The 11623-nt window shown below is 47.2% G+C and overlaps 1 protein-coding gene across 1 annotated transcript in view; it reads right to left on the bottom strand.

Moving 5' to 3' along the window:
* Positions 1 to 5547: 5547 nt before the first annotated feature.
* The window catches only part of LOC101607464 (ran-binding protein 17), a 161550-nt gene continuing 155474 nt past the window's right edge, over positions 5548 to 11623 (bottom strand). Inside the window, exons 14-16 of the mRNA XM_045152176.1 lie at positions 9813 to 9911; positions 7923 to 8050; positions 5548 to 5850 (exon numbers count right to left, since the gene is read on the bottom strand). Coding sequence (XP_045008111.1) covers positions 5754 to 5850; positions 7923 to 8050; positions 9813 to 9911 — 324 coding nt within the window. The 3' untranslated portion in view covers positions 5548 to 5753. The remainder of the gene's footprint in view (positions 5851 to 7922; positions 8051 to 9812; positions 9912 to 11623) is intronic.

The following is an 11623-nucleotide window of genomic DNA, read 5'->3' as shown; positions in this document are numbered from 1 at the left end:
TGGTTGCTGTAACTAAATAGAAAACTATTTATATTGCTTCTCAGGTCCATGAAGATTAGTTGACATCTGTTGACAGTGGAGATGTGTGTGTGTGTGTGTATGGACTAAGCAAACAATACAAGTCTTTTTAAAAAAAATATATTTTATTTGAGAGATAATAGGTGCACCAGGGCCTCCAGCCACTGCAAACGAACTCCGGACACATGCACCCTCTTGTGCATCTGGCTTACATGGGTCCTGGAGAATCAAACCAGGGTCCTTCGGCTTTGAAGGCAAGAACCTTAACTGCTAAGCCATTTCCCCAGCCCAACAGTGCAAGTATTAATCCAGCTGCAGCCTCAAAGTATACTGACAAGGGGGACAAGAAGTGGGAATTGCCTCTGTGTGAGGAAGGCATCTAGACGTTAAAACCTTGCTTTTTTAAAATAAAGCGGCAGACATGGGGGTTTATTTTGTACTCCATAGCTTTGAACCCCATAGGTAGGAATGTGAAACTAGTATGGAATGAGCTTATGTACCTATATTAATATTAAAAGTGTTTTGTAAAAATCGTAGTTGCTGGAATTAAAGGCATGCGTGTGCCACCACAACTGGGCTGTATATGAGCTTTATTTCTAAAGGTTGTCCATAACTTAAAAAAAAAAAAGAGGTGAGAATTTCAAGATGGCCAACTGCAGAAAGCTCAAGGCTTTTAAATTCAGTCAGCTAAAGAAAACCTAGCATGTGTCAGAACTACAGGGCATATGACATTGAGCCATAAGAAGACATACAGGTTAGAGGCCTGAGGCAGTGAACACGTTTTGACCCATTATGTGATGGAGGAAGCCATGGAAACAAGAGTCCTGGAAGAAGCCATGGAAACAGTCCTGCAACCATCTGTGGTGCCAAATCTCCTTTACACAGTGCTGTCAATGGACCCAAATTGGAATTGCTTGCTCTTAACAAATGCTGCTGGTGGGTAATGGATACTACTGCTGTGGGTCAGAGCATAGTTGGCTGGAGTTTAGGCATCAAACAGGGCTGCTCTAAGACCACTGCCTTCTACAGGGCTGCAAGCCATACTTTACAAAGCTGGTGCCCACTGCTGAGAGTTAAAAAGACAAAAATCCCAGGCTATCCCAGGCTGGAGAGATGGCTCAGAGGTTAAGGCATTTGCCTGTGAAGCCCAAGGACCCAGGTTCAATTTCTTAGTACCCATGTAAACTAGAAACACAAGGTGGGGGCATGCGTCTGGAGTTCGTTTGCAGGGGCTAGAGGCCCTGGCATGCCCATTCTCTCTCTTTCTTAGCACAAAAATAAATAAATAAATAAATAAATAAATAAAGTAAAAAAAAAACCCTGAGGTATTTCTAGGTGTCTACTGGGCTGTTCTGTGCAGTTCAAATCATTCACTATACACAGTAGGGACCAGACATTCTCCAGTCTCCTGAGCTGAAGAAGGCTGCTTACAAAGTGCTGAAAGAAACCCCAGAAAACTCTCAAATAGTTAGGATACAGCTTTCTTGGGGTCAGGTTTTAAAGACCGCGTGGAAGGCAAAATTTGAGCCAAGTTAAAATACCAGCAGACCACTTGTTACTTAAGCTCTGGCTGAGGAAGCTGGCTTGTCTCAGAAGCTACCTTGTAAGAGGGTCTACTTGCACACTAGAATCCCTCCAGAAGAGCAAGGTGTGCAAGTGTGGCACACATCTGCACTCTAGGCGTGTGTGCACGAGGTAGGCAGGCCTTGTGTAACTGTCAGCACTATTGCACATCTGTGATCTGAACACACTGCATACTAACTACAGGAGTTGCCTTTGGCGTGCCATCCCCAGACTCTGGTGTAATTGCAGCATGTGTGTGTGTGCAGATGCACGAGCCCCAGGTGCACACGTGTGCAGGACAGAGTGGGGCATGTTCCTCTATGGCTTTTTCACACTGCTCACTTGAGATGGAGTCTCTCACTGAACCTGGAACTGCTGTTTACTCAGCCAGAGTGGTTGACCAGACTGGCTGACCAGCAAGCCCCAGGATTCTCATCTCTGCCCCCTGCAGGATTGGGGTTAGGCATGTGTGACCGTGTCCAGCTTTATAAAAAAATATTCTGAGGGGCGGGGGCGATACAGAGAGAGGTAATAGGTATTCCAGGGCCTCCAGCCACTGCAAATGAACTCCAGATGCATGCGCCACCTTGTACATCTGGCATTACGTGAGTACTGGGGAACTGAACTCGGGTACCTAGGTTTTGCAGGCAAGTGCCTTAACCATTGAGCCATCTCTTCAGCCCGTGTCCTGATTTTCACATGGGTCTTGGGGATCAAACTCTTACCCAGTGAGCCATCTCCCCAGCACCCTTACATGCCTGTTTTAATCTTGGGGCACACTGTCCCTACAGAGGCCACTCACAGGGACCTGCAGGTCTCTGCTTCCGGAGTCTCCACTGTCCCCCACCCAAGGCAGATGCTCCAGGCTCAGGTGGGTAGGGACAGGCACAGTCCCAAATCAGGTTTGCATCTGTGGTGGGATGAAGGTGGATCCTTATGCTAGGCTTCCCCGCTTGTTCTTCCTCTCCAAGGAAAGGCCCATGATGAAAAGGAAAATCAAGATTTGACAATTTCCCAGTTTGAAACGAGAAACCTGCAGCTGAACTCAACGTGTCTAGCAGAGTCCAGGTAAGTCACAACAGACTTTACATACAGCTTTCAGTGGCCCCTACTTCTCCCGAGTTCAGGCTGTGTGTGACCCTTTCCTGGTGTGTGGGAGTGAACTGGCGATTTCCCCTCTAGTGTACCGAGTACACAGTGATGAGCTCTCCTTCTGAGCTTAGAGAATAAAAGACCACGACTTGTCTCTGACTCTTCTCTGATGAAGAGAGCTGCCAGGTCCTGAGCTGCTCTGTGTAGAAGCCCTGTCGTGAAGAACCTGTTAGAAAATGACTCACAAGAGTGAACAGGGATGCACTGAGAGGATCACAGCTCTGAGACCCTGACCAAGGGATCCAACCATGGACTTCTTACCTCTGTGAATTGAGGTAATGTTTTAAAAATTTTATTTATTTACTTATTTAAGAGAGGGAGGGAGAGAGGGAGGGAGGGAGAGAGAGAGAGAGAAAGAGAGAGAGAGAGAGAGAGAGAGAGAGAGAGAGAGAGACAGACAGACAGACAGGGGCAGATAGAATGGGCGCACTAGGGCCTCTAGCCACTGACAATGAATGCCAGATACATGCTCCACCTTGTGCATTTGGCTTTATGGGGGGACTGGGGAATGGAATCAGGGTCCTTTGGCTTTGCAGGCAAGTGTCTTTTAACTTCTAAACCATCTCTCCAAGGCAATAAATGTTTTAAGCCACTAAAGTTTTAGGGTAATTTATTGTGTCATAACAGAGTTCTAAGACATGGATGAAAATGAGCCTAAATATTATTAACATTTCTATACCACTAAAAGAGGCCAGGCTTTGCGGCAGACCTGGGTTCAAGTTCTGGAAAATGAGTTGCTAACTATCAAGCAGCCATCTTCGAGCCTGACGGTCCTCACGTGGACACTGCTGCTGTCTTCGCAGGGCTGCTGTGAGTTAACGTGACAGGGCACGTGGCAGGAGCTCCGTGCTTGCGGGGTGTCTTCTTTAGCTGCAGTGGGCTGTCCACTGTGCTCCGGGCGTCCAGCACTTGAGCAGGTCTCCCTGAAGCCGGGGGTGGGGTGGGATGGGGGGGGAGGAATGGGTGCGGCTCTCCACAGGCAAGTCTGGTGGAGCTTGTCAGCTGCTGGGAAATCCCCACAGGAACTCTGGCATTGTGGCAAAGAGAAGCGAGCACACATTGTTTCATCTTGAACATTTTAATGTAAATGATATACTGCTTTTATATCCTGGACATGTGTAAAATAGTGCTAGAATGGAATAAACTTTGCACAGAGCTTTGTTCTTTTTGGTGTATGTGGTATGAGTGCAATAATAAACACCTAAGTAACAGAACCCTAGAAGCCAGACTTGGTCGCTCAACCTGTGAGCCTGCACTTGGGCAGCTGAGGTAGGAGGACTGCAGTAAGCTCCAGGCCAGCCTGGGCTACATGGCAAGATGATCTCAAAAATGAAAACCAGCCTGGATGTGGTGGTGTGCGCCTTTAATCCCAGCACCTGGGAGGCAGAGGTACGAGGATTGCTGTGGGTTCAAGGCCACCCTGAGACAACATAGTGAATTCTAGGTCAGCCTGGTCTAGAGCAAAACCCTACTCAAAAAAACAAAACAAAACAAAACAGAGAGAAAACCAAACAAATAAAAAAACCCTAAAATAAGAAATAGAAATTCTTTTTGGGCTCCTGAGTACCTGATGTTTCACAGTTCAGGATTTGCTTTCTCCAGGAAAACTGTATTTAGTAATGAGCTGGAGAGTAAGGCTCAGGCTTTCCTAGCCATTAAATATTAGAAACTGTCCCATCCATACCATGGCTTCCCCCTTTACTTCAAACATAGAAGACAAACAAACATTGTGAGATAAACTTGGGTGACTCTGCTTTTATATGACAAGCCTGTTGCAAAACTCAGCTATCAAGAGAAATGAGATTACAAGAAGAGCCCGTGGATTTCCTTGTTCAGCAGCAAGGCCAATCTTATCAGAAACAAAAGGCGTGACGTTTATTGTAAGCCTGAACCATGAAGACAGAGCAGCGAGACATGAAACCCATCTGACAGTGACAATCTCACATTAATAGCCTAGTTACACTGGCTAGCAAACTGTCAGAGCCTTCTAGGTTTTCTGTGTTTGGATTATGTCACAATGCTAACAGTAGCAAGGAAATCAGCTGTCCCATCCTCTGGACTTTTAACACTGGATGCTCCAAGAAGAAAGGACTACTTTAAACCTGTGTGTATGCATTCTTTTTGTGTGTGTTTTTGAAGAAGGGTCTCGCTCTAGCCCCAGGCTGACCTAGAATTCACTATGTAGTCTCAAACTCATGGTGATTCTCCTACCTCTGCCTCCCGAGGGCTGGGACCAACGGTATATGTCACCACGCCCGGCCACGTGTTGTATTTTAAGTAGGCGCTTCAGCTTCTCTTAGAAATTAAGTGGAGCCAGGAGGACTAGGTGTGGGCACACACAGAAGTACTTCTGGGGCCACAAGAGTCCTAAAGAATCTCTCTGTAGGCAGCAATGGCACAGCTTAACTCTCCTGGGCTGAGCCACTGCAGGTTTATGCCAGTGGAGAGCAAATGTTGTTTGTAAGTCACTTAATTGTGTTACTGTCTCAACTTTATCAGATGATGCTAAAACAGAGAGGCCTATAGCACTCGTTCTAAATGCCTGTAGCCCACAGTCTCTAACGTAGCCTTTTCCAGATGCAAAATGCACTACTAATTTACCAGGTTCAAAGGGCATTTGTCTCAGTCCAGGGTCACATGTTGAAGGCTGTGCCTCCAACAATCTGACCACCCTGAGTTCAGAGCCATTAAGTATAGTACTCATGTAGCTGTAAACTTGGTTTATTATAGTCTTTGGTTAAATATTGTTTCTACACCTTCCAGAGCATTGTGAGAGCCAAAATAATAATCTCTGATAGAAAGACTGAGGGTATGTTTTGCTTTTCACAGTGAGGACTGAGTTTACATAGCATGTGCACTATTTATACATCTTGTCATTAGGCCAGTCTTAAAACTGGAGGGCTTTTGTTGTCTGCTTTGAAAACCAGGCTCTCTGGGGCTAGCCAGTATCTCAGTCCTGGGACTAGACCTTTGAGAGTCTCTTGACAAAGGCTGCTTGGCGCATGGTCCGGAGAGTCTTGTCAGCTCATCATGTCCAGGCTGCACAGCTCCATGTGGCAATCACTGCGCAGGGCCTCTGCTATATCTCTTCTGAAGACGGAGAGGTTCTGGGTAAACCTGTGGAAAGAACATGGTCAGCTGCAGGCTATGTGAATCTCGGGATGAAAGGCTGCTGTGGAGTTCAGGACCCGGAGACCAGTCTCCTGAAGGAAGACTCCACAGCACTGTGAGCACTTCCCACTTCAGCCACCAGGGCTGTTCTAGCGCCAGCACAACCCTCTTCACTGGTCCCTGCCAACTCCACGGGGTTGGGAGGGCACTATGTGGTTCTGCTATTTAAAACTTTTATTTTTTTAAGTCCAGTTACAGCCAGGTGTGGTAGAACACCCCTCCCAGGTTGAGGTAGAAGAATCATCGTGAGTTCCAAAGGTCAGCTTGGGTTAAAGAGTAAGTTCCAGGCTAGCCTGAGCTACAGAGAAACCTGCCTCAAAAAACCAAAAGAAGGGCTGGACAGATGGCGCTTGCTAGAAAAGCCAAAGGACCCAGGTTCACTTCCCCAGTACCAACGTAAAGCCAGATGCACAAGGTGGTGCATGCACCTGGAGTTCATTTGTAGTGGCTTACGTGGCCTGGCATGTTCACTGTCTCTCTATGTGCCTCTTTCACTCTCTCAAATAAATAAATAAATTAATTAATTAAACCCAAAAAGTCAAATAACACATACATGGAAAAGAATAAAAAACCAAAGCTTATGCCCTAAATATTGTACTCAGGAGGCCGAGGCAGGAGGATACTGAATTTGAGACCAGCCTGTGATATGTAGTAAAACCCTGTTTAAAATAAAGTAAAATGAAAGAAAACAAGACATAGGGAGCACTGAGTTCAAATCCTGGCTCTACTACTTATTAGCTAGCTAGGCAGCTTAGCTAACTACTTAGCCATTTGTCTTTGTGCCCGGTACTAGTAACTGTCCCAAGGGAAAGCAGGAATAAAATTCATGAAGTCACAGAGAGAGTACCCAAGAACCTTCCCTTACACAGTGCCTGGCACAAGAAAAGCACTTCTTGCTCATTGTCACTCTTGTGAGACCAGTGGGGCCGCTGATGCCACTTCAAAGAGCAACCCTAGAGTGCCACTCAGCTCTCTGGCCTCAGGGAGGGAATCTCTCTCCAGAGGCAGGGAGGGGATTTATCCATGTGTCACGTCTCCTATCCAGTTCCTGAGGCCTGGAGGACATTCTCATGGTGGAGCGGGAGACCTGGGAGAGGGCCGTACAGTGAAATGCTGACATGGTCTTATATTACTACAGCTCCAGGCTGGTAACCCTCGACACACTGCTGACTGGGCAACTGATGGTGTGCATTTAAAATGGTGTGGGTTTGAATCCTACCACACCTATCAAAGGTCAGCATGAGCAGTGTTCCCCATGAACACATTTTCTTCATACAGAGTTCATCACTGTCTGTCTCCCCCACTAGAGTGTAAGCTCCATGAGGGCAGGAACCTTGACTGCTTTGGTTACCACTGTTATGGATTCCCAATATCTACACATAGTAGACTCTCAGTAACATTTTAAAAATTAAATGAATGAATTCAGGCCTACCTTTAAGTTTGTTCTCCTCTTAGGCACATTGGCCACTGCTACCAGTTACTCTTAAAGGACAGAAAGAGGAAAAAAGCCAATACTGAACAGAGGTCATCTGTCTCAGGCTTTCCTACATTCTGTTATATAAACACTGCAGTCAATCTGTTCATAGTCTCCACTGTCCTGTTGAGGAAACTGAGTAGCTAACTGCTTTTCTGGCACATAGCACAGGATTAAATTGAACCGTGGTCTTCCTGCCTGCAAGGCCCGTGCTTGTTCAAATGCAAGGAAGCCTTTCTTCATCTTCCATGGCTGACAGTCTCCTATTGCAGTTACTCTTCATCTCTCCTGTTGGATTATCAACTGCTTAAGGCTAAAGTATGCACCTTACTAACCTCTGCATGCCTGTATAGTGCCTAGCTTGCATTTTGCTGGAAAGGAAGCAAATGCCTCAGTAGTGAATGGAACTGTCCTGGGTGTAGGATCTCAAGGTGTAATAGAAAAGCTACCTCAATATGGAAGGTATGTTAAGCACAATTCAATTCTTTGCAACATGCCTGGAATGTCTGCCTCCTGCAGAGATGCCCTGATGGGCAACACTCACCTGTCTCTGTTTTTGACAGTCAGGTTCTGCTCCACTCCTTCCATCAAATTCCTGAAACACTGAGCCAGGACCTCCTGCTTGGAGAGAGGCTGGCTGCTTATCAGACTTGCTCTCAGCTCACTGAAATACTGTTGGGAGACAGAACAGTATCAGGGCTCTGACCCCAAGCCTGGTAGGAAGGAACTTGTGGGATAGAGAAAGGGCTAGACCAACTTGGATCTTCTCAGAGCTCACCTAAAGCTCAATGGAGCTTTCATCCAGGTCTATACAGAATTGTCCTAAGCCACAGAGACACTCCTAGGTGTAAACTGCTATCCCTTCTCATAGAAATCTCGGTTCTCTTGTCATTTCCGAGCCTGATGGAGTCCTTGCCTCCTCTGTGGGAGACTGAACTCAGGTCTGCACTTGTCACAGGAAGGCTGCAAGAGGAAGGGCTCCAAGGCAGAGGGGAAGAACTTCCACTGCCCCGGGAGCACTTCAGGTGACTGAAGGTGAGGCCACAGGTCTCCCCCAGGCCTCATCATCCTTCCTGGCTTCTGTGAATCACTCCAACAGCTCTGGGCTGCATTCCAAATCTCTGTCCTTGAGGGCTCCACGGGTCTGCTGTCTGCTGTGCTGAGGCAGGGTCCTAGAGGGGCCTGCTTAGTTCGGGGAGAACCCGCTGGCACTGAGAACAGTATCTGTCATACCTGGTCACAGATAACTGCTCAGCTTCTTCTGCTGGGTCTGGGGCTTTTATACCAGCATAAGCTCTGGTACTGAACAGAGTACCTAATCACAGCAACAGTCTAATTTCAGCAAAAGACAACATTTTGCCAATCATGTGTTTATCTTCCCAAGCCCAAGCTGCATGATATTTAATTTACATCATACATTAAAACAGCTCACATCAAAACACACACATAATTAATATGGAGTCAGACTAATACTTAAATACTATATATCAGAGACATTATACTGAAACCACAATGTCTTCCCGAACAAGATTGGGAATGCACAAAACTACTTATTTTTCCCTTTTATAATGATGCAGTGACTCACACCAAATAGAAAATTATTACTTTTTCATCTTAAACCATGAAATATTGCCTCCATCAGTAAAGTATAATATTGTGATGTCATAAGCCTTTTCTAAACACTGAATTTGCCCTTATTCCCTCTCAATCATTTTAAAAGAACTGCTCTCTTTTATAGAGCTTGGATTTAAATCACAATAACACCGAGGGAAGATGAATGACACTGCTATTGAATGTGGCTAAAATTGGATACTTCAGCACAGGTGAGTGATGAGACAGCGCTTCTCTTCTTGATATATTTTCTTCTTCTATTAGTTTCCTTCTAAGGCTGGGATTTTAGTTTGAATTTTAATGTATGCAGCTGCCTCTAATCTCACTGTCTTTCCCCCAGTACTACCTTATTGTATAGACAATTCATTCTCTGAGGCGGTAATGCACTGCTCCTGCCGACTGCTGGGGGCCAGCATGCGGCAGAGGCTGGAAATGCCTGCTCTCCACCCAAGGACACTGGCTCTGCGCACAATCCCTGAAGGCCTGTGGCTGCCGCTATCTATGGAATGGGGATCCCTGAGGTGAGGAGAGGCCGAGTGGGGAGACAAAAGAGCTGTTGCTCAGCATTCCGGGGAGTGGGGGAGGAAGTAAGGGGGACTTGAACCCCAGCACAGCAGTTGTGGTACTGTAGCAGGGGTAGGGGGATGGGAGAGGGGGCGTCCTGAGAACTGTGGGGAAGGGCCTTCTGCGAAAGAAGGCCTTAGTGGACTTGTCAAGGGTGCAGTTCTTTGGCCCAGGGTTCTGCTCCTCCATCTTCAGTGTTCAACGTGGTGTCTAACCTCTTTCTTCCTCTTCCCTAGGACCTTCCGGAAGCCCCACTCACCTTCTCGTTGAGCAGGATGAGCCCCAGAAGAGGCCTGGATACTGACCACTGGTTCCGACAGTCTTCAAAGACAACAGTGTTCATGAGGATGGACAGCATCTGGGGGGGAGGGGAGAAAGAGAGAGAGAGAACATGGGCACACCAGGGCCTCCAGCCACTGCAAATGAACTCTAGACGTGTGTGCCCCCCTTGTGCATCTGGCTAATGTGGGTCCTGGGGAATCAAACCTGGATCTTTTTGGCTTTGCAGGCAATCGCCTTAACCGCTAAGCCATCCCTCCAGTTCTGAATCCCAGCTCTTTTATGTTCTCACTTAACACCCCTCCATTTTACTGATAGCTAGAAGGGCAAATCCTCAACAGCTAGCTTTGACTCTGGAAGCCTATAAAGTTATTTATCTAAACCCTTGGCCAAGACTTCTGGCTTAGTGAGAAGTTTCTGGTGGGCAGAGGTCAGAGGCCACAGAGCCAAGAGGCTTAGTCTGCCTCTCCACCCTCATATGCTTTCCTTGGTGTTGAGGCACCAGGCAAAGACTCAGCTAATTTCCTGTCTGCTTTTCACCTCATCCAAAGAGGGATCATGTGATGAAGGGGCATCATCTCTCCACACCCCTCTGTGTTTGTGTGGGGGAGGTGGGCTTGGGAGGGAAATAAAGGACACTTTCCATGTGGTCCTGTCATGCTAGGTTTCTTGCTAGCTCAAACTGGAAATGTTCCTCAAACCACTCCTCACTCACTGATCACTCACCCACTCCTACAAGTGTATGTTCCCCCACGCTCTGAGTTTTCACATTTGGATGAGACGCAGAGGAGGTGAGAGAGCCAGGCATGCATCCAAACCTCTGTGCCTAAGGACCTGGTGCCCCCCAGGGAAGACCACAAAGAGTAGTAGGAGGAGACAGGTCTGGGAAAAGCTGTGGGATGCACAGAGGAGAAATCCTCTAAATTCGTCTTTTGCTTTGAGGTAGCGCCTTGCTTTAGCTCAGGATGACGTGGAGTTCACGATGTAGTCTCATGGCAGTGTCAAACTCTCGCTGATCCTCCTACCTCTGCTTCTGTGCTGGGATGAAAGGCATGCGCCACCATGCCTGGCTTCCCTCTAAATTTTGAAGAGAAGTCAGGGAGGGTCCATACAGAAGGTAACATTTATGGAGTCATCATATGCAGGGAGAGGTTAAAAAAAGTAGGGTGGGAATGAATGTAATGTGTTTTGCAATGGAGAGGGACCCAGCATTTCAGGAGAGAGAAGTGAGAAGTGAGAGACTCCAGGGCCAGGCTGGACAACCGTGTTGAGGAACCTGGACTTCACTGTGAAGGCAAGGGAGCCAGAGAAGAGTGCGTGCCCACAGGGAGGCATGCAGAACATGCCCTGGGCAGGTGAGCTGACAGGAGGGAGGCTGAGGTGCTGCAGCAGGCCAGGCAGGTGCCCATGAAGAGGGGTTCCATCTCATTATGAAGAGTCAATTTCTGATCTTTAAAGGTTATTTACTTTGCTTGCACACACGTGTGTGAATGGGTGCCCATGTGGAAGACAAGCAGTGTGTCTGAGTTTGACCTTCTAAGACAGGGTCTCTTCCTGTTAACTACAAGCTTTGGGTGCATCTGATTTTATGTGGGTTCTGGGGCTTGAGCCCAGGCTGACAGGTTTTGTAAGCAAGCACCCTGAACCACTGAACCATCTCCCCAGCCTGTCTCTTTCCAAGCTATAGAGCTCTGTTCCCAAAGGAGGGCAGGAAAAGAGCTATTATGTGGCGCGTACCACCACAAACAGTACTCCAGCTTGCCTTGCTGGGTAGCATATGTTAGTAAAAAT

The sequence above is a fragment of the Jaculus jaculus genome, chromosome 6 (genome assembly GCF_020740685.1).
Source record: "Jaculus jaculus isolate mJacJac1 chromosome 6, mJacJac1.mat.Y.cur, whole genome shotgun sequence".
Classification (NCBI taxonomy): Eukaryota; Metazoa; Chordata; class Mammalia; order Rodentia; family Dipodidae; genus Jaculus; species Jaculus jaculus.
The sequence above is the reverse complement of the archived record's forward strand: the minus strand, read 5'-3'. Positions and strand labels throughout refer to the sequence as shown.